The following is a 23284-nucleotide window of genomic DNA, read 5'->3' on the forward strand; positions in this document are numbered from 1 at the left end:
GCTCTACCCAAATATGGGACAGAGCCTATCAAATCCACATATGAAGGTTCAATGAAGCTGCTTTATTGCTAAAAGCCCATGAGCAGGAATCTTCCCAACTAAGGCCGGCACCTAATTAGAGTTAGATAAGAGTGAAGGGGATTCAAAAGGGGTTGAATTTAGTCTGCTTATGGCTATGAAGGGATTCTTGGCTAATTCCTCTTTCAGCTCCGTCCCAGGTTCTGCCACTCTTTCTCCTACAGCAGGGCTGGGCAACGATGGGCCCCTTTATGACTTGTGGACTTCAACTCCCAGAATTCTGCTGGTTCAGGAATTCTGGGAATTGAAATCCGCAGGCCTTAAAGGGCCCATCGTTGCCTACCCCTGTCCTAACAGCAACTCAGGTGAGGTTGAACTGCAGTGCCTCCTGAGTACTCAGCCAACGGAGACCAGGTGCATCAGTAGGGGGGTCAAAAAAAGTCAAGATGGCAGCCGCAATACTGTAGCTGAATCTCAGATTCAAGTGAATCTTTTTTGTCTGGCTGCGTTTGAGCCAAACCATCTTGTAAAAGTTAGGGCTGGAGCTATCAGGTGCAAAAAACCCAAGTCCCGATGAAGGCTCAATTAAACTGGTTTTTTTGCTGAAAGCCTACGTACAGGAATCTTCTCAACGAAGGGTTAGCAGCACCTGCCAGGAGATACCGGTAGCTAAGGGTCAATAGAATTCAAGGAGAGTTGGATTTAATTTGCTTGTGGCTATGTATGTGTGGGAAGCCCCACCTCACCCTCGGAGAATGAAATATTTTGGGCCATATTAAGAGAGGCAGAATATTATATTTCCCCAAAGGAGAAATTGAGAATCTTAACAAAGGCAGAAAGCAGCCCCAATCTTCCTGCCATAGCCTCAAGCAGAAGCCTCAAGTCTTTAGAGATGGATGTTTTGTAACGATTAAGAAAGACTGGGCCAATCTATTAGTAAACACAACGCCTTCAGCCACAGTTCCCACTGAAGGCTGGAGCTGATGGGATTAAGAATTTACATTCTCCCACCCAAATTCTAACGGCAGGACCTTTAAGGCATAATAGGATTTACCCACTACTATTGGAATAGCAGAAGTCACAAGGCTCACTACATTGCACAACCCCTCTGGAGCATCTCAATCACCAAACCCTAGAAACCTATATAAATCCACCCACTCACCCAGCCAATTGGTCAGCCACCCCAGAAACATGCTGCTTTCACTGAAGTTGTCCTACACCAAGGCTTGATTGCCGGCGGTCATTCCAGATCCATGCAGTCAAGGGGAGCAGCTTCCCCTAGCCCTTCCTCTTTCTCCGGAGGCCCTGGCCCCTACCTTTTCTTCCCTGCCCCCTTACTGGTTGCCTTCTGCACTTTGTTTTCCACTGGGGGGCTGGCCGCCGGCAACGGCCGGTCCAAATGGTTCCAGAGGCAATGCTTCTCCAGTTGGGTTTTTGACGTGAAGACGGCTTCGCAGTACGCGCAGGGGAAGGTGCGTTTCTCGACAACGGCGCCCTGGAAGGAAAAGAGAAAAAGGGAAAGAAAATAGTGGAAATTGAGCAAAAGAAGAAAAAAAATGCAACGCATCTCTTGGCTTTTCTGAAGGGGTCAAAACACAGCTGTGTGGCCTTGTGTGAGGAACACAGAGGACCAGACATCCATGGGGCTGGCCATGGCTCTCTCCCCACCTCCGTTAATACCTGTTAACTCCTTCCCCCCATATCTTGGAATAGGTCACCGTTTGGTATTTTACAAAATTATTTTTATAATTTTAAAATTTTCTGATCTTAAATTAATTCTGATTTTAACGTTAATTTTATGGATTCCATTGTACACTGCCCACAGCCCCTCCCTGAGAGAAATGGGCGGTTAAGAAAATATTAAATATAAATAAAATAATAAATTCTGATTTTAATGTTAATTTTATGGATTCCATTGTACACTGCCCACAGCCCCTCCCTGAGAGAAACAGGTGGTTAAGAAAATATTAAATATAAATAAAATAATAAATTCTGATTCTAATGTTAATTTTATGGATTCGATTGTACACTCCCCACAGCCCCTCCCTGAGAGAAATGGGTGGTTAAGAAAATATTAAATATAAATAAAATAATAAATTCTGATTTTAATGTTAATTTTATGAATTCTATTCTAAACTGCCCACAGCCCCACCCTGAGAGAAATGGGCGGTTAAGAAAATATTAAATATAAATAAAATAATAAATTCTGATTTTAATGTTAATTTTATGGATTCCATTGTACACTGCCCACAGCCCCTCCCTGAGAGAAACGGGTGGTTAAGAAAATATTAAATATAAATAAAATAATAAATTCTGATTTTAATGTTAATTTTATGGATTCCATTGTACACTGCCCACAGCCCCTCCCTGAGAGAAATGGGTGGTTAAGAAAATATTAAATATAAATAAAATAATAAATTCTGATTTTAATGTTAATTTTATGAATTCTATTCTAAACTGCCCACAGCCCCACCCTGAGAGAAATGGGTGGTTAAGAAAATATTAAATATAAATAAAATAATAAATTCTGATTTTAATGTTAATTTTATGAATTCTATTCTAAACTGCCCACAGCCCCTCCCTGAGAGAAACGGGTGGTTAAGAAAATATTAAATATAAATAAAATAATAAATTCTGATTCTAATGTTAATTTTATGGATTCCATTGTACACTGGCCACAGCCCCTCCCTGACAGAAACGGGTGGTTAAGAAAATATTAAATTTAAATAAAATAATAAATTCTGAATTTAATGTTAATTTTATGGATTCCATTGTACACTGCCCACAGCCCCTCCCTGACAGAAATGGGTGGTTAAGAAAATATTAAATATAAATAAAATAATAAATTCTGATTCTAATGTTAATTTTATGGATTTGATTGTACATTGCCCACAGCCCCTCCCTGAGAGAAATGGGTGGTTAAGAAAATATTAAATATAAATAAAATAATAAATTCTGATTCTAATGTTAATTTTATGGATTTGATTGTACATTGCCCACAGCCCCTCCCTGAGAGAAATGGGTGGTTAAGAAAATATTAAATATAAATAAAATAATAAATTCTGATTCTAATGTTAATTTTATGGATTTGATTGTACATTGCCCACAGCCCCTCCCTGAGAGAAATGGGTGGTTAAGAAAATATTAAATATAAATAAAATAATAAATTCTGATTCTAATGTTAATTTTATGGATTCCATTGTACACTGCCCACAGCCCCTCCCTGAGAGAAATGGGTGGTTAAGAAAATATGAAATATAAATAAAATAATAGAATAAATTAAGTATGATTTTAATGTTAATTTTATGGATTCTATTCTATACTGCCCACAGCCCCTCCCTGAGAGAAATGGGCAGTTAAGAAAATATGAAATATAAATAAAACAATAAAATAAAATACATATAAAATAAAAAATAAAGTAAAATAAAATAAAACAAAACATCCATCTTAGTCTGGGTGACCTCAGATGGACTTCAAGTCCCAGAATTCTCTTCTGTGTCACTACTGCTGCTGCTGCTGAGAATTCTGGGATTTGAAGTTTGCGTATGTACAGGGTTGCCAGGTTGGGGAAGCTGTTCTAGATTAAACACAGATTGGTTCTGCTGTCTAACCTTGATAATCCAATTTGGCTAATGGTATGAATTTTTCTAAGCTTAGTCTGCAACCCCTTGCGTAAAAATAAAACAGTTTTGAGACATCCATGGCATTCTACCTTACTTGAGGATGAGTCCATACAGCACCATTAAACAGACGAGTTAAAAATCTAGTGGTAATGCTAAGATTAACTAACAGGCCAAAGCCACTGAGCCTTCCTCTGGCCTTTTTTGCTCTGTCTAAGCCCGTGTTCTTCAATCTTGGCAACTTTAAGCTTTGTGGACTTCAACTCCCAGAATTCCCCTGCCAGCATTGTTGACTGGGGAACTCTGGGAGTTGAAGTTCACAAAGCTTACAGTGGCCAAGATTGAAGAACACGGGCCTAGACAGCTGAAAAAGCCAGAGGAAGGGTCAGTGGCTTTGGCCTGCTAGCTAATCTTAGCACAGCTGGCTGGGGAATTCTGGGAGTTGAAGTCCACCCGTCTTCAAGTGGCTACGGTTGAGAAAAGGTTGTGCGTCTCACTAACAAGACAAAACCTGGTCCCGATTGTTGTCGTAAATCAAGGACTACAGAGTTGCAATGAAGGTGGTCACTAAATGAGGACAGCTGGGCTGACTTTCTTACCCCCTGACACCGCTGGAAGTGATATTTCAGGCCATAAATGCTTGGGAATTCCAGCCAGCAGCCCAAGTTAGGACACTTCACCCTGGAGTGAGCCTTAAATTCATCCTTCCATTGATTCATCAGAGGCAGCTGAGAGGAGAAAGCCCATAAAATGAGACAAAAGAGAAGAGAGAAAAGGAATTAAAACCCCAAGAAAAGAGGAGCAGAACGATTCAAAGAGAGCATCGCTGTATTCCTCCGTTTGACCTGAGTCTGTCATCTGCACCTCTATAACTGTCTGGTTTGGTTCTGCAACCCAACGGACAGACACAGACTCCAGAGAGTAATTAGGACTGCAGAAGAAACAATTACTACCAACTTGCCTTCCATGGAGGACCTGTATACTGCACAAGTCAAAAAGAGGGCTGTGAAAATATTTACAGACCCTTCACATCCTGGACATAAACTGTTCCAACTCCTACCCTCAAAATGACACTATAGAGCACTGAACTTCAGAACAACTAGACACAAGAACAGTTTTTTCCCAAATGCCATCACTCTGCTAAACAAATAATTCCCTCAACACTGTCCAACTATTACAAAGTCTGCACTACTATTACTATTAATCTTCTCATCACTCTTTATCACCCATTCCCTCCCACTTGTGGCTGTAGGACTGTAACTTGGTCACTTGTATCCTACAATTTGTATTGACTATTTCCTAGTATGATTTGGTTGCTTATTTTACCCTATGACTATTATTGTTATGCCTGATGACTCTTGAGGAATGCATCTTTTCTTTTATGTACACCGAGAGCATTTGCACCAAGACAAATTCCTTGCGTGTCCAATCACATTTGGCCAATAAAGAATTCTATATCTAACCCAAAGCTTTCCAATGAGCCTTGTAGAGTAAGATTCTAGAGTAAGGAAACAACTCAAGAACAGAGACTCATGCAGAGATAGTTACACGAACTAAAATCTTGCAAGAAGCAGAGTAACTAAAACTTCACCGCTAGCTCAATTGCCATCACTTTAAGATGTTTGTGTACTTCAACTCCCAGAATTCCACAACTGGGCAAATTTGGGAATTATAGTCCACACATGCTAGAAGGGAAATTCTGGTCTTGAAATTCCTGATCCAGGGAACAGGAAGAGGCAACAAAGAACAGAGATTCATGCAGAGATAGTTACACGAACTAAAATCTTCCAAGAAGCAGATTGACTAAAATGTCACCCTAGTTCAATGGTCTTCAAACTTGACAGCTTTAAGACTTGTGGACTTCAACTCCCAGAATTCCTCCTCCAATCATGTTAGCTCAGGAATTCTGGGAATTGAAGTCCACAAGTCTTAAACTTGTCAAGTGTGAAGACCCTCGCCCTAGCTCAATCTTTGCAACTTTTTAAGATGCATGGACTTCAACCCTCAGAATTCAACAGCTGGGCAAATTCTGGGAGTTGTAGTCCACACATTCTAGAAGGGAATTCTGAGAGTTGTAGTTCACGCATGCTAGAATGGAATTCTGGGAATTGAAGTCCAAACATGCTGGCGAAGGAATTGGGAGGGGGGGAAGTCGAAGTCCATATATATTGGAGGGGGATTTCTGGGAGTTCAAGTCCACACATCTTAAAGTTTGACAAGGTTGGGGAAATACCTCCTTTGAGAATTTATGTGAGAATGAAAATAAGCAAGATGAAAAAAAATAATTTCAAAAAAGAACTTTGAAACAGCAGTTAGATATAGAAAGTCGTGTTTGAACCAGCAACCTGATGTGAGATGGAAGGCTGAAGGAATGAGAGGGCAAAAGATAAAGGAAAAGATATTGGAGGACAAAACTACCCACTATGAAGCACTTCTGTCTTCCCCAAATGCCATTCCCTTACCTGGCTAACAGCCAATGGAACAATATGAGTTTGTGTGTGTGTTGCAAATGCTTAAGCAATTGTGGGGTCCTTGGGACTCTCCAAGATCAGTTGTTTTCTTGAAGACATTTCATGACCCAGCTATGTAACATCATCAGTGCTAGAAGGCAGAGGGGTTTGCAGAGAGATGGAGGAGGAGAATTGTGGGATCCATGGTGTTCTCTGAACTCAATTATTTTGTTGCAGACATTTCATGAGCCAATTAGGTAACATCATCAGTGCTAGAAGGGAGTGGGGTTTGCACTCTGTTTGCAAACAGAGAGCAAACCTCACTCCTTTCAAGCACTGCTGATGTTACCAAGTTGGGTCATGAAGCGGCTGCAAAAATAAACCCCAACCAAGTTCAGAGAGTACCAAGGACCCCACAGTTCAATCTTGAGCCACAAATATTTTCTTCTATCGGCTTAAGCAATCACCATTAATAAAGTTTTGATAGGTGGGGATTTCTCTGATCCTTTCACTATTGCTTAAGATCCTGAGCTTCAGTGTTGTGACAAGATGCAACGTGTTGCTTCCTCTAGAACAGAGGTCTCCAACCGTGGCAACTTTAAGACTGGTGGACTTCAACTCCCAGAATTCAACTCTTCTTTGCTGACAGGAATTGTGGGAGTTGAAGTCCGCACCTCGTGGTTGAGAAACATTGCTCTAGAATTCCCTTCACCCAGAATGAGTGAAAGTTCAAATGAAGAAGCAGGAAAAATTCTGCTTCTTCCACCAGGAAGCAAATAAATGACAGGGGATTAAAGAGATTTTTTTCACCCAACAGCCACAGGCTTTAAGCAATCCAAGAGCTCATCAGTAATCCATGAAATTAATCATCATGTGTGAATCTAAACAGCATGTGTTGGGACTTAAAAGCAGTTGCAGTTCCTCAGCAGTGGTGCACCACAAGTTCCATCACCCTCATCCTGCCTAGAGGAAATGGGAATTGGCCCAAACTCACCAGGTGGCTTTTGTGCCTAACGCAAGACTAGAACTCACCGTCTCCTGATGATTGGCCCAAATTCACCCAGCCGGCTTTCATGCCTAAGGCGCAACTAGAACTCACTGTCTCCTGGTGATTGGCCCAGACTCGCCCAGCTGGCTTTCATGCCTAAGGCGGGACTAGAACTCACTGTCTCCTGGTGATTGGCCCAAACTCACCCAGCTGACTTTCATGCCTAAGGCGGGACTAGAACTCACTGTCTCCTGGTGATTGGCCCAAACTCACCCAGCTGACTTTCATGCCTAAGGCGGGACTAGAACTCACCGTCTCCTGGTGATTGGCCCAGGCACCCAGCCAGCTTCTTTCATGCTAGCAGGACTAGAACTCACAGTCTCCGTGGCAGGCAGGACTAGAACTCACTGTCTCCTGGTGATTGGCCCAAACTCACCCAGCTGACTTTCATGCCTAAGGCGGGACTAGAACTCACCGTCTCCTGGTGATTGGCCCAGGCACCCAGCCAGCTTTCATGCTTACGGCAGGGCTAGAACTCACCGTCTCCTGGTGATCGGCCCAAAGTCACTAGCCAGCTTTCATGCCTAAGGCAGGACTAGAACTCAGCATCTGGAGTTTTACAAGAAAAGATTCCACAACCATTTGACTGGGGTGGTATTAAGACCCCTGCCTTGAGAGGGGGTTGGACTAGAAGACCTCCGAGCTCCCTTTCAGCCCTATGATCTAAGCAAAGAAACAAAACTCCCCACCTCCTGAGCCACCCTGCCTTAAAAAGACTGCTCAGCCATTCAAGGCCATTCTTTTTCCCCAGTTGCCGGGAAAGACAGAAAAATGTAATTGTAATTAAAACCTTACGGGAATATCTTTCAAGGCCTGGTTTTCAGTCTTGGGCCTTCCTTTCCGTTTGCCTTCTGTTTTGTCGTTCATTGCATTTCCTGCCAAGGGAGGGAGAGAAAAATAAAATGAGAAAGCCGTTGAAAACAACATTGCTTTTAATGTCGAAGGAGATTCTCAGTCATCCAGGTCATGGTTGTCCCAAAGGTGCTTTTTTAAGAGGCAAAAGTGGACTTTCTGTTTTTTCTTTGAAGATGTTTGGCTTCTCACCCGAGAAGTTTCTTCAGCTCTGGCTGGATGGTGGGGGATGGAAGAATTTGTATTTCTTGCAGACAGCTGGTCATTTGTATACTTTTAGCAAGTTGTCGAGGCTACCTGGAAGTTTATCTGTGCCCTCAAGTAGTGCAAATGGGCGGGGAACCTTCTTGGAACTATTGAAAGGTCCACTCAGGTGGCCCTGAGGACACAGATAAACCTCCAAGTGGCCTCAACGACCTTCTAAAAGAATGCAAATGACCAGCTGTCTGCAAGGAATATAAATCCTTCCATTGCCCCACCATCCTGTCAGAGCTGAAGAAGCTTCTTGGAGGAGAAGAGAAACATCTTCAAAGAAAAACCAGAAAGTCTAGTTGCTTAATTGCCTCTTGAAAAAGTGTCTGACTCTTGCTGATTCTATGGCCCAGTTCTCTCTCCATGCAGTTCAGGTAGTCCTTGACGTGTAACGGTTCTGACAGCGTTCCAGAAAACCTTCACTCCAACAAATAACTCCGAGACAGGCATCTTCTCAAAAGTTTTGTTTTATTTGGATAGTAAACTGGCACATCTGGGAAATCTCAAAGTTCTGGGTTTCCTTGCAATAAGTAAAAAACTACAAATCCACCCCCTGCAGCCATCATTGCATCACATCCTCCGATCACCCTCCGTCCTGACTTGAGACGTCCTCTCACCCAGGTGCAGAAATGGCATGACCTTGACTCTAAAGAAGAATGCTATTATGTCTAACCACATACACTCCAAGAAATTCCCCCCTCCCATTTTCCCAGGCTCAAGAATGTGGCCGTGTGGAAGCGTTTGGTGCTAATATGGCTTCCAAAGCTGACAGGTTCATCTACTGATGGTTCAACATGACAATGGCAATTGAAAAAAAAAATAACTTTGGACTGTTTTTTTCACATTTGCAACCACTGCAGTATCCCCATGGTCACGTGATCACAATAAAACTACCCCAAGGCAGCAAACATACCCAATACAAAGGTAGTCCTCAAGTTACAACAGTTCGTTTGGTGTGTCACTGGCTGTGCCACCATGACTAACCACTGAGTCCTGGTGGCGCAGTGGTTAGAATGCAGTACTGCAGGGCTGACTCTGCCGCCTGCCAGCAGTTCGATCCTGACTGGCTCAAGGTCAACTCAGCCTTCCATCCTTCCGAGGTCGGTAAAGCCAGGACCCAGATTGTCGGGGGCTGACTTTGTAAACCGCTTAGAGAGGACTGTAAAGCACCATGAAGTGGTATGTAAGTCTGCTATTGCTTACTATCTATCTATCTATCTATCTATCTATCTATCTATCTATCTATCTATCTATCTATCATCTATCTATCTATCATCTATCTATCTATCTATCATCTATCTATCTATCTATCTATCATCTATCTATCTATCTATCTATCTATCTATCTATCTCTATCTATCTATCTATCTATCTATCTATCTATCTATCTATCTATCTATCATCTACTATCTATCTATCTATCTATCTATCTATCTATCTATCTATCTATCTATCTATCTATCTATCTATCTATCTATCTATCTATCTATCTATCAGCTGTGGTGGCACAGTGGTGAGAATGCAGAATTGCAGGCTAACTCTGCCAACTGCCAGCAGTTCGATCCTGAGGTGCTCCAGGTTGACTCGTCCTTCCGTCCTTCCGAGGTCGGTAAAATGAGGACCCAGATTGTTGGGGGCAATATGCTGACTTTGTAAACTGCTTAGAGAGGGCTGTAAAGCGGTATATAACTCTAAGGGTTATTGCCTTTGTTGCCGGACGTCTCAACAACCAGATATTCCAATTGTCCTATCGTTGGACACCCTATCTGAAATGTTTGAGAGCCTTTCCATACAATTTCCTTGGCAAATTGTGGACTTACTGAGTTCCATTCTACTTGCAAAAATGGATGGGGGTTGCAAATGCCCACCCCTGGCCTATAGACCATGCACATACATGCTAGTCAGCTTCCGGCTCTAGCAGGCAGTGCTCATCTCCGTTACAAAGCTGAAGAGCCAGCACTGTCCGAAGACATCTCCATCTTCGGACAGTGCCAAAGGCCGGCATGACTGAACGCCGAAGGCGCACAGAACGCTGTTACCTTCCCACCAAAGGTGGTCCCTATTTTTCTACTTGCATTTTTTTACATGCTTTCGAACTGCTCGGTTGGCAGAAGCTGGGACAAGTAACGGGAGCTCAGTCCGTTATGAGGCGCTGGGGATTTGAACCGCCGAACTGCCGACCTTTCTGATCAACAAGCTCAGCGTCTTAGTCACTGAGCCACCTGCGTCCCAACTACAGCCCATAGGTGGAGTCAAAAGTTGACCTCCCTTGAACGCCTCTTGGAAAAATCTAATGCCTACCAAGGTTGGACTGTTCATAGGCTGGATGGACCTTCAGTTCCGCCTTTCTGCTTTCTCTCTCTGCGCTGGTCCTGCTGGATCCCGCAACCTTCTTTCCAACTCTGTAGGTATAATGGTCCGCCATTGCTGAAAGAAAGAAGAACATCAAACTCAAGAACCTGGACATTCACACAAGGGAGTTTGGTTTTTTTTCGAACCTTCTGGGATGGAGGTCAAAGAGGTAGACCTTAACTCACTGCTGCTTCAGAACAGCCCTGCTGGATCAAGCCAAGCCCAGCCTTGGTCCAGAGACATCAGATGTCTCCTAATGACCAACCGGTTTTGGTCAATTCCTAAGCCAGGGGTGAAGATATGGGTCTCCCAATGTTGCCCTCTCTAAAGTGGCGTCTTGGAGACCATCTGAACACCCAACCAAGAGAAGCTGGTGTGACATAGAGCAGGGGTCTCCAACCTTGGCAACTTTAAGCCTGGCGGACTTCAACTCCCAGAATTCCCCAGCCAATGTGGGGGAATTCTGGGCATTGAAGTCCAGCCATTTTAAAGATGCTGAGGTGGAGAATGTGGTGGAAACTGTGCACCAAAGTTGCAAGGCTTATGAAATATAGGTAGTTCTCAATTTACCGCCACAATTGAGCCCAAAAATCTGCTGCTAACCGAGACAGCTGTTGTCAGAATTCCTGAGCTAACATAACTGGGGGAGGAATTCTGAGAGCTGAAGTCCACAAGTCTTAAACTTGCCAAGTTTGAAGACCCCCTTGACCATGATCCAAATTTGGGCGCTTGGCAAAGGGCATGTACAGATCCCTCGATTTACAACAGCTCTTTTAGTGACCATTCGAAGTTACGACGCCACTGGAAAAAAGTGACTTATGACTGTTTTCCACACTTATGACCTTTGCAGCATCCCCATGGTTGCACGTGATTTACACTCAGATGCTTTGACAACCGGTTTCGTATTTATGACGGTCACAGTGCCCCGGGATCATAGGATCCCTTTTTGCGACCTTCTGACCAAAAAGGAAGCCAGATTCACTTAATATCCGAGTTACTATGAACTATGAATGGACTATGAATGCTAACATGCTTGTGAAGAAGGCAGAGAAGAGGCTGTACTTCCTGAGAATGCTCAGGAAGATAAAATCTATGTCAGCATCTACTTCTGTCCTACTAACAGAGCACCATTGAGTGTGTCCTGACATACAGCATTCTCGTATGGTATGGGAGCAGCTCTGTAGCAAACCAAAAAGCTCTACAGAGGATCATTAAAACTGCCCAGAATATCATCGGGCTCCAGCTACCAGCCCTGGATGACATCTTCACATCTCGCTGTTTAAGGAAGTTGCCAGAGACTGTTCCCATCCTGCTCACAAACTTTTATTTTTTTTTTATTTTTTTTTATACCAAATTTTTTATTTTTTAACAAGCATAAACAAACACAAACATAAACACAAAACATAAAACCATCTTTCCATTGTACAGTGTATCGGTTGGTACATATCTTCTGTGCACATTATCAACAGTCTTTCCCTTCTAGATACGTTATTAAAATTCATATTATATAAATATGCATATTATATTATATTATTATTAATTCCTTATTGGACTTTAATTGTAAATCACATCATCCTTTTTGAGCAAATCTCAATTTTTTACATATTCCGATTCATATCATTTCATTGTAATCAGTTATAACATGACAGTGTCTTATCTTTACTGTATTATTATATTTATATTGTATTATTGCTCACAATCTTTATGAACTGTTGCCTTCTAGCACATGATACAAAACAATTAAAACTCGGACCACAGAATTCTGAATAGTTTTTATCCCAGAGCTATAATTGCACTTAACAATGAACTTAAGGACCATCATCAGTGAGTTGTTGGACAGGATTACTTGGTCTGTTATGTGGATGCTTGTGTGTTTTTTTTAGGGGGTGGGGAATTTTGGCAGGTGGGGAGGTGTTTGGGGATTGTCATGTGTGTGTGTGTGTGTGTGCATGTTGGGTCTGGTCTCTGGGTGTTATGGGAAAGGGGTTTGAAAGAGCAGTGCGGCAACTTGGAAACCGAAAGCGCATTCCATAAATATTTTTTCAAAGATAGTAACTGAAGTTTCTGCTGGGCAAAATTCTAACATCTGACTTAGGGGGATGCTGGCAAGAAGGTCAAAAAAGCCAAGATGGTAGACACAATCTTGTGATCAAAGCCCTCTGCCTTCCCTACACGAATGGAAGGGCTGTGATTGTGTGGTTGTGGCCACTATTTTGAGTTTTTGACCTGTACCCTGTGACCCAGCCCTGCCTTCCAGTGTCTAATGCAGGGGGTCCCCAAACTTGGCAACTTTAAGACTTGTGGACTTCAACTCCCAGAATTCCTCCTCCAGTTGGCTCAGGAATTCTGGGAGTTGAAGTCCACAAGTCTTAAAGTTGCCAAGGTTGGAGACCCCTGGTCTAAAGTATTATACAACCAGACACAGGATTGAAAAATAGGAATCATCAATGGAATGGATTGCCTCCTGTAGTTTTGGGTTTTCAAGAAGAGACTGGACAACCAGTTGACCAGGATGGTATAAATAAGGTCTCCTTGCCTTGAGTAGGGGTTGGTCTAGAAGACCTCCAAGATCTCTTCCAGCTCTAGCATTCTACAGATTTGCGCATTTCCAATTTTGCATCAAGCCTGGACAATTTAAGTGCACAACGGCAGCAGTTTTTTTTTTATTTTGCACTTAACTAAAATAATGCATATTTTTTTTATTTTGTATAAGATAATGCATAATTGCCAGTGCTCCACTCCTGGTTACTGTCTATTCCTGTTGCTATGCAGTCAATCTTTATATGTTGCTTTAGTTTAGGCACATTTCATCTGGCTTTTTATTAACTTAGCAAATTGTTCAGTACGGTCAACGTAACATGAAATGGTAACTGAGTGTAAGTAAGTTGACGGAGTTTCTGAAGTGAAGCACGCAAAGGTTCCCAGAGTAAATAACAGAACCTTTTAAGCAATCTTCTTTAGCCTTATTTTACGTGGGTTCCATTCACACATTAACCCATTTTCTGGGCTTCACTGATCAAATTGATATTGATACAAATATATGGATAAGCAAATTGGCTAGTTTCGAGGGAAGGAGGGAGGGAGGGAGGGAAGGAAGTGAAAAGAAGGGAGCAGGGTGGAAGGATAGATAACGAAGGAAGGAAGGAAGGAAGGAAGGAAGGAAGGAAGGAAGGAAGGAAGGAAGGAAGGAAGGAAGTGAAAGAAGGGAAGGGTGGAAGGAAGGATAGGAAGAAGCAGGAAGGAAGGAAGGAAGGAAGGAAGGAAGGAAGGAAGGAAAAGAAGGAGCAGGGTGGAAGGAAGGATAATGGAAGGAAGGAAGGAAGGAAGGAAGGAAGGAAGGAAGGAAGGAAGGAAGGAAGGAAGGAAGGAAGGAAGGGAAAAAAGAAGGGAGCAGGGTGGAAGGAAGGATAATGGAAGGAGGAAGGAGAAGGGAGGAGGAAGGAAGGAAGGAAGGAAGGAAGGAAGGAAGGAAGGAAGGGAAAAGGGGAGCAGGGTGGAAGGAGGGGAAGGAAGGAAGGAAGGAAGGAAGGAAGGAAGGAAGGAAGGAAGGAAGGAAGGAAGGAAGGAAGTGAAAAGAAGGGAGCAGGGTGGAAGGAAGGATAATGGAAGGAAGGAAGGAAGGAAGGAAGGAAGGAAGGAAGGAGGGAAAAGGGAGCAGGGTGGAAGGAAGGATAATGGAAGGAAGAAGGGAGGAAGGGAGAAGGGAGGAAGGAAGGAAGGAAGGAAGGAAGGAAGGAAGGAAGGAAGGAAGGAAGGAAGGAAGAAGAGCAGGAAGGAAGGATAATGGAAGGAAGGAAGGAAGGAAGGAAGGAAGGAAGGAAGTGAAAAGAAGGGAGTAGGGTGGAAGGAAGGATAACGAAGGAAGGAAGGAAGGAAGGAAGGAAGGAAGGAAGTGAAGGAGTAGGGTGGAAGGAAGGATAGTGAAAAGAAGGGAGTAGGGTGGAAGGAAGGATAACGGAAGGAAGGAAGGGAGGGAAAAGAAGAGGGAGGGAGGAATGGAGGAAAGAAGGAAGGAAAGGAAAAGAAGGGAGAAGGGCAGAAAAAGGAAAGGAAAAGGAGGGAAGTACAGGGAGGGAGGGAAGAATAAGAAGGGAGGGAAGGAGAAAAGGAAGAAGGGAAAGAAGGGACAATTAGAACATAGAACAGAATTGGAAGGGACCTTGTAGGTCATCTAGTCCAGTGGTTGCCAACCAGTGGGTCGGGGACCACTGGTGGTCCACGAGAAAATTTTGGTGGTCCGCAGAGAAATGTCACCCCCAAAGCAATTAATCCAGGCTGCGCCGCCCACATGGCCCTTGGGAATGCAAGGCTTGCATTGCGAACAACATGAGGTAGTGAGGGGAGAGGGAAAAGGGCAAGGGGGGAGGACTTGCCCCATGCGCCCCACGCACCTGGCTGCTTCTTTCTTCTTCTTCTTTTGGCTGCACGCAAGGAAAGCAGCAGAAGTCTTTCTTTCTCTCTCCCAAACTCCGCCAGAATTGAGTCTTTGGGACCCTGCAAGGCCTCCTGCTCCAAGAGGCTGCGCTGGCATGACAAGTCTCACAAAGACTCATTTCTGGCGGAGTTTGGGGGAGAGAAAGAAAAACTTCTGCTGCTTCTGCTGCTTTCCTTGCATAAAGCCAAAAGTCAGTCAGTCAGTCAGTCAGTCTCTCTCTCTCTCTCTCCACCTCTCTCTCTCTCTCTCTCTCTCTCTCTCCACTAACGTGATTTTGATCCCCCAAAAAGTCTGCAGGAAAATTCCCCACCCCATTTTCCTACCGATCGATAATTTTTTATTGGGGATCACAGGATACCTTCTCCAGCTCCGTTCTCGGTGTGTGTGTGGGGGGGGGGAGAGACTTTTCACTTCATGAAAGGAAAGCAGCAGAAGCAGCAGAATTCTGGGAGTTGAAGTCCACAATTGCCACAGTTGAACCGGCAGGGGGAATTCTGGGAGTTGAACTACACAAGCCTTAAAGTTGCCAATGTTAAAGACCCCTGCCCTACATTCTTGTTGTCATATTCCCCTCACCACAGCACTGACGAACATTTTAAAATTTCTCTTTCTGCGCAACGCCTGTTCGGTTTTGTTCATTTCTCTAGAGCAAACTTCTCCCACTTCAAAACTTGAAAGCTGTATTCCCTACTACGCCCACGGAACAAGGATTAAGGAAGGAGGATTAAGTGAAAACAGACACTTTTCCTCATCTTGCTGTTGCAGGCATTATGATTCAATTTTTTTTTTTTTTTAAAGGAAGGCAGAAGAGAGGGAGAAAGTCGGTAGTATTATTTGATTTTTTTTAAATATTTTTTTAAAAATCCCACCTTTCTTATTTTTATAAATAACTCAAGGCAGCGAATATACCCAACATATATATTTGCCTCCTTTTCACCACAACATTCCTGTAAGGTGGGTTGGGCTAAGAGACAGCGACTGGCCCAAATCACTTGCCTAAACTGGACTAGAACTCACCATCTCCTGGTGATTGGGAAATCACCCAACCAGCTTTCATGGCTAAGGTGGGACTAGAACTCACAGTGTCTTGATGTTTGGCCCAAAGTCACCTAGCTGGCTTTCATCACTAAGATGGAACTAGAACTCACTGTCACCTGGTGGCTGGCCGAAAGTCACCCAACCAGCTTTCATGGCTAAGATGGAACTAGAAATCACACTCTCCTGTTGACTGGCTCAAAGTAATTCAATCACTTTTCATGCCTAAAGCAGAATTAGAACTCAGGATCTCCTGCTATCTCTCCCAGTGCCTTCATCCCCACGGATAGTCCTCAACTGATGATCCTAATGGAGCCTGCCCAAGTGATCAACCATGATTTTAACTTGTTTTGGGCAGTCCTTAAGCAAATATTGCAACCCTTAAGCAAATCCCTGGAGCCATTTTTGGTCAAAAACGACATAAAACGCAGTTACATGATCGTTGGGGCGTGGCAAAGTCCGCTGGCCGAGTGCCCAAAACGCAGTCACATGATGAGGGAAGGGGGAGGTGGCCATCCTTCTGATAACAGATAATCAGAGTTGGAAGGGGCCTTGTAGGTCATCTAGTCCAACCCCCCGCCCAAGCAGGAGATCCTACACCAATTTCTGACAAATGGCAGTCCAATCTCTTCCTGAAAGTCTCAAGTGACGAATCTCCCACAACTTCCAAGCAACTTCTGTTCCATGGGTTGATTGTTCTCACTGACAGAAAATTTCTCCTTATTTCCAGGTTGAATCTCTCCTGGTTCAGTTTCCGTCCATTGTTCCTTGTCTGGCCCACTCAAAAGATGTTGAGTCTCTCAGGGCCTGCCCCAAAGAAGAGGGAGTCAAGCTATTCTCCAAAGCACCCGAGGGCAGGACAAGAAGCAATGAGTGGAAACTAAACAAGGAGAGAAGCAACCTAGAACTAAGGAGGACATTTCCTGACAGTGAGAACAATTAATCAGTGAAACGACTTGCCTCCAGAAGTTGTGAATGCTCCAATACTGGAAGTTTCGAAGAAGAGATTGGGCAACCATTTGTTTGAAATGGTTTAGGGCAGGTGTCCAACCTTGGCAACTTTAAGACTTGTGGACTTCAACTCCCAGAAGCCAGCTTGCTGGCTGAGGAATTCTGGGAGTTGAAGTCCACAAGTCTTAAAGTTGCCAAGGTTGGACACCCCTGGTTTAGGTTTCCTGCCTGAGCAGGGGTTGGACTAGAAGACCTCCAAGGTCCCTTCCAACTCTGTTATTCATTTCTATTCTACCCGAACTTCAGAACCAGGTTGTTAACCAACCCCGGAGAGTCTTATCATAACTTCGAACACTCACTTAGCGACCGATCGTAAGTCCATAGACTACCTGTAGAGCAAGCTGGCTCTCGGGCCCGTTTCGCAGCAAACGTTTTGAAAAGGATCCGGCTGAAAACCGGGGATCCATTCCAGCAACGCAAAGGCAGTCTGAAGGTTTGCTATTGCAAAGGATTAGCGAGGCTGCTCCTCTCCATATGCCAGCTGTCGTTAAAAGGGCAAATGCGAACAACACCAAGCCTCCCTGTTTTAAAGGATGCTAAATGGTACCCAGCGGGGGCTTTTCGGAAAAGGGCCCTAACTTTAGCAATGGCTTCCTCACTCCAACAACTCTCTTCAGTCCAGAGATCAGCCCTGCAAAAGGATTTCTGGATAGATCTCCAGCAGGATTAATCGGCCTGGGAATAATGCTGATCCAGTTCTACAGAAGAATGATGGAGTCTGTCATCTGCACCTCTATCACTGCCTGGTTTGGTTCTGCAACCCAACAGGACAGACACAGACTTCAGAGGAGAATTAGGACTGCAGAAAAAACCATTACTACCAACCTGCCTTCCACTGAGGACCTGTATACTGCACGAGTCAAAAAGAGGGTTGTGAAAATATTTACAGACCCCCTCACAACCTGGACATAAACTGTTTCAACTCCTACCCTCAAAACGACGCTATAGAGCACTGCACACCAGAACAAAAACAGTTTTTTTCCATGAACGCCATCACTCTGCTAAACAAATAATTCCCACAACACTGTCCAGCTATTTACAAAGTCTGTACTACTATTACTGTTAATCTTCTCATCACTCCTTATCTCCCATCCCCTCCCACTTGTGACTGTATGACTGTAACTTTGCGATTTATATTGACTGTTTCCTAGCATGATTTGATTGCTTATTGTACTATTAAGTGTTGTATGTGATGATTCCTGACTCTTGACGAATGTATCTTTTCTTTTATGTACACTGAGAGCATTTGCACCAAGACAAATTCCTTGTGTGTCCAATCACACTTGGCCAATAAAGAATTCAATTCAATTCAATTCTTATTGTACCCTATGGCTATTATTAAGTGTTGTACCTTATGATTCTTGAAAAATGTATCTTTTCTTTTTATGTACACCGAGAGCATTTGCACCAAGACAAATTCCTTGTGTGTCCAATCATACTTGGTATTCTATTCTATTCTATTCTATTCTATTCTATTCTATTCTATTCTATTCTATTCTATTCTTATTGTACCCTATGGCTCTTATTAAGTGTTGTACCTGATGATTCTTGAAAAATGTATCTTTTCTTTTATGTATAGTGAGAGTATTTGCACCAAGACAAATTCCTTGTGTGACCAATCACACTTGGCCAATAAAGAATTCTATTCTATTCTGTTATGTTCTGTTCCTAATTAAACAAGCTGGATTCATCCAAAGCCAGGCAAAAACCTAACCAAGGTTCAAAGAAAAACCGGAAAGATCCACACCCATTTGCACTACTCAGGTGACCCCGACGACACAGAAAAACCTCCGAGTGGACTCAACGACCCTCTAAAAGGAAGCAAATGACCTGCAAGGCGTATAAATCCTTCCATTCCCCACCATCCAGTCAGAGTTGAAGAAGCTTCTTGCGTAAGAAGCGAAACGTCTTCAGAAGAAAAACCAGAAAGTCCAGTTGCCTCTTGAAAAAAAAAAAAAAAAAAAGCACCTTTGGGACAACCATGACCTGGATGACAGAGAATCTCCATAGACACTTAAAGGGGTTGTGTGAATGCCGGCCCAGAGTCACAGACTAGCTAAGCCCTTTTCAAACCCATCCATTCCTTGTCCGGTTGTGTGAATTCGGGCCAACACCTTTCCCATTTCCAAAATATAAATGTGCTGGAGAGGGATGCCTGTCGACTTCCTGTCGTTTGATCATGTTGCCTATACCGACAGTCCTCGACCTACAGCGGTTCACTTAGTGATGATTCAACGTTACACTGAAAGTGACTTATGACTGTTTTTCACATTTGAACGACCGTCGCAGCAATCCCTATGGTCACGTGATCAAAATTCAGGCGCTTGGCAACTGACTCATATTTATGACGGGATCAGGCGATCCCCTTTTGCGACCATTCTGACAAGCCAAGTCAATGGTAGAAGTCAGATTCACCGCGCCATCGTGCTACTCACTTAACAACGGCAGGGATTCACTTAACCACAGGGGACAAGAAAGATTGCCAAATGGGGCAAAACGCCCTTAAGGAATGTCTTGCTTAACAACAGAAATTGAGGGCTCCATTGTGGTCGTTAAGTCGAGGACTAACTGTATAGCAGGGGGAATCAAAAGGCAGCGTAGCCCTCAAAGTGACCTCAGGTGACCCAATCTGCGGAAGGCAGACTTTGCCGGAGCCTCCCCTCCCTGCATCAGAGAAGGGGTTGGACTAGATGACCTTCAAAGGTCCCTTCCAGCTCTTACAAGGCTATGATCCCTGTCAAGAAGCTTTCCAACAAGGCCCGCTGACAATTTCCTGGGGCAGCCTTTCCCCCAATCAGGAAGCAACGCCCCCATGTCCTCAACTTATAGCCATCCATTTAAAGTTACGACGGCACTGAAAAAAAAAGCGACCGGTAACCAGTTTTGGTTTGCAACATCCCCATGGTCAGAAATCGGATGCATGGCAACTGGGGTTGTATTTACGACGGTGGCACTGGGGGGTGGGGAGCCAGATTCGCTTAATGTCCCCACAATGTCCTTAACAATTGCAGCACTTTGCTTAAGAACTCTGGTCCAAAACAAAACAAAATTCCCAAACCCTGGTCGTAAAACGAGGCGCACCTCACTTAACCGCCTCGCTTACCAATGGAAATGTTGGGGCTCCGGGAGGGTCGTCATAAATCAAGGACTACCTCCAAAGGCTCTTCTTAGCCTAGCACACACCCCCACCCCCAATAATCCCAGCCTTCTCTGGGAGGGAGGGGTCTCAATGGCTCCCCAATCTTTGTGGCAAGCTTGATTGGAGCCCCTCGGCCTTGAGGGGCAGCAGAGCCTAGTGGCCAGAGCCTTTCCCCCCCCACCCGTGACCTCAAGGTGACCTGCTGAGACAGCCCCCCGTCTCCGAGCCCCTCCAAGCCCCCCATGGGCGGCTGCAGGGAGGGGGAGACAGACCCGCCGCCTGTCGCTGGGAGGGAGGCAGGTAGGCTGCCCAGCAGGGAGAGGAGGGGAAAAAAAGGCCCCTTTCCCTTTCCTAAAAGTGCTTTCTCTCCCCTCCCCTCACTTTCGCTTTCTCCTTCCCTTTCCCTTTCTTTCTTTCTTCTTCTTCTTCTTCTTTTTTTTTTTTGCAAACACTGCCCCAAAGGAAAGGGAAAGCGGAGGAGCCCAGAGGACTGGGGAGGGGGATGACGAGTGGGTGGGAGAGAGAGAAAGAAAAGACGGGTTTCTCTCCCTTGCAAAAAATAAAAATAGGGGGCAGCCCCTCCCCATTTAAAAAAACGTGACCCCCATTGCACCCCCATCTTGCACAAACATGCCCGCACCTCCCTCCCTCCCTCCTTCCTTTACTCCTTGCTTCCTTCCCTTCCTTCCTTGCTTCCCTCCTCCCTCACTCAGTCCTTCCTTCTTTCCTTCCCTCCCCCTCCTTCTCCTTCCTTCCTTCCCTCCCCTCCTTCTCTCCCTCCTTCCTTCATTCCTTCCTTCCCCTCCTTCTTTCTTCCTTCCCTCCCCCTCCTTCTCTCCTTCCTTCCTTCCTTCCCCTCCCTCCCCCACCCTCCTTCCCTCCCCTCTCCCTCCTCCCTTCCCTCCTCCTCCCTCCTTCTTTCCTTCCCTCCCCCTCCTTCTCTCCTTCCTTCTTTCCTTCCCTCCCCACTTTCCTTCCTTCCTCCCCCTCCTTCCCTTCCCTCCTCCCTCCCTCCTTCTTTCCTTCCCTCCCCTCCTCTTCCCTTCCTTTCTTCCCTCCCTCCTTTCTTTCCTCCCCTTCCTTCCCTCCCTTCTTCCTTCTTTCTTTCCCCCCCTTCCTTCCTTCCCCTCCCCCCCTCCTTCCTTCCTTCCTTCCTTCTTTCTTTCCCTCCCCTCCTTCCCTCCCTTCTTCCTTCTTTCTTTCCCTCCCCCTTCCTTCCTTCCCCCTTACCTCCCCTCCCTCCTTCCTTCCTTCCTTCCTTCCTTCCTTCTTTCTTTCCCTCCCCCTCCTCCCTTCTTCCTTCTTTCTTTCCCTCCCCCTTCCTTCCTTCCCCCTTACCTCCCCCCTCCTCCTTCCTTCCTTCCTTCTTTCTTTCCTTCCCTCCCGCGCCAGCCAAGCTAGCAGCTTCCCCCTCCTCCTCCTCCTCCCGCTCTCCCCCACCCACCCCAACCCCAGCCCCGGGGGTGAGTGGGGAGGGGATCCCACGGTGCAAAAACACGAGTGCGTCGCCAAAGGAGCGGGGGGAGAGGAGAGGGAGCGGGCGGGCGTCGGGCCGAAGCAAGCCGGGGCGGCCCGAACCCGATCCTCGAAACGCCCCGGGAAAGCAACGAAGCAAAATGGCGACTTTTGCTTTCTTTTTTTTTTTTTAAATGCAGAAAGGAGGGATGGCAGAGGGAGGAAGGGAGGAAGGGAGGAAAAGAGGGAAGGAAAAGGGAGGAGGCTGCTCGCCTCCCGCGGAAAAGAAGCCCCGGGGAGGCAGCCAGCCAAAGCCAGGCGGGCGGGCAGAGAGGGCAAGCCGGGCCGGGGGCGCTGGGGTGGCGGGGAAGAAGGGCCGGGGGCGGCCGAGCCAAGGCGGCAGGCCGGCCTGGCTTACCTCCGAGCGGGCGGCCAGTTCTCCTCCTCCTCCTCTTCCACGCGCGGAGCCCCACGCGAGCCCAGCCAGCCCGCAGCCGCCGCGACGCGCCCGGCCAAAGCGCCGCCGGATCATGCGCGGAGACCCCCCCCTCCTCCTCCTCTTTCTCCTTTCCTTCTCTCCTCCTCCTCTCCTCCTTCCTCCTTCCCTTCTTCCTCCTCCTCCTCCTCCTCTCCTTCTCCCCTTGACAGTTTCACCCTCGGCGCCTGCAATTCTCGCGGGATTATTTTAACCGGCCGGCGGGGGGGAAACTCGGCCCCTCCGGAGCGGGAGGGGGAGGAGGGGGGGGAAGGGATCGGGGGGGGGGGCGGTAGAAAAGATCCCGCGGGGGAGGAGGAGGAGGAAGAAGAGGAGGCGACGGGTCTCTCTGTCTCACACAGACACACACACACACACACCCGCACGCACCCCCGCACGCACCTTAGGGGAAAGCGAGGCGAATGGGAAGTAGGGGGACTCTTGGGTCTTCGGGGAGCCTAACTCGGATCGGCAGCGCAGGATAAGAAGTCGGAGGTCGGGTTCCCACGACAGCTAGAGGCGAGTTATAAACCCCGACCAGGGTTAGTCCACTCGAAGGGTGAACCTGGGTTGGGTTTCCATAGCTTCGGTTGGCTTAACCCCAGAGCCAACTTTTCCCCTTCCTTCGTTCCTTCGTTCCTCCCTCCCTCCTTCCCTCCCTTCTTCCCTCCCTCCCTTCCTCTATTTTTCCCTCCCTCCTCCCTCCCTCCCTCCTTCCTTCCTCCTTTCCTCCCTCCCTGCCTCTCTTCCTTCCTTCTTCCTTTCCTCCCTCCCTTCCTCCCTCTATTCTTCCCTCTCTCCCTCTCTTCCTTCTTCCCTCCCTCCCCTCCCTTCCTCCCTCCCTTCTTCCCTCCCATCCTTCCAAGTTGATGGTTGTGAGTTTCCTGCACAAACCCACATTGGGGTCAGTTCTGAGCAACCTGCAAAGCTGGAATCCACATAGTGAGTGGGACACACAGGGCTAACTGAGGAAACCCAGGGTTGAGTTAACCATGGAGAACTTTGCTGGATGAAGACAGTCAAACTGGGCAGGGGGGGGGGGGTTCTCAGAAGCCCACCAATATCTAGTCCAGGTTTCCCAATCTTGGCAGCTTGAAGACTTCAATTCCCAGAATTCCTCAGCCAGCATGAGGATTGATTGC

At 45.8% G+C, this 23284-nt stretch overlaps 1 protein-coding gene across 2 annotated transcripts in view; it reads right to left on the reverse strand.

The window, feature by feature from the left end:
• ZNF512B (zinc finger protein 512B) overlaps nucleotides 1–22334 on the reverse strand; it is a 51629-nt gene extending 29295 nt beyond the window's left edge. Inside the window, exons 1-5 of one of the 2 annotated variants that reach the window (XM_087962331.1) lie at nucleotides 22086–22334; nucleotides 10542–10667; nucleotides 7932–8011; nucleotides 4238–4366; nucleotides 1335–1513 (exon numbers count right to left, since the gene is read on the reverse strand). In XM_087962331.1, the coding sequence (XP_087818457.1) occupies nucleotides 1335–1513; nucleotides 4238–4366; nucleotides 7932–8011; nucleotides 10542–10665 (512 nt within the window). In that variant the 5' untranslated portion in view covers nucleotides 10666–10667; nucleotides 22086–22334. The remainder of the gene's footprint in view (nucleotides 1–1334; nucleotides 1514–4237; nucleotides 4367–7931; nucleotides 8012–10541; nucleotides 10668–22085) is intronic. The other variant, XM_087962332.1, reaches the window with a different exon arrangement.
• Nucleotides 22335–23284: the final 950 nt, after the last annotated feature.

Source organism: Notechis scutatus, chromosome 3 (assembly GCF_049901735.1).
Source record: "Notechis scutatus isolate UNSWTSFEM ecotype Mainland chromosome 3, rNotScu1.2, whole genome shotgun sequence".
Taxonomy (NCBI): Eukaryota; Metazoa; Chordata; class Lepidosauria; order Squamata; family Elapidae; genus Notechis; species Notechis scutatus.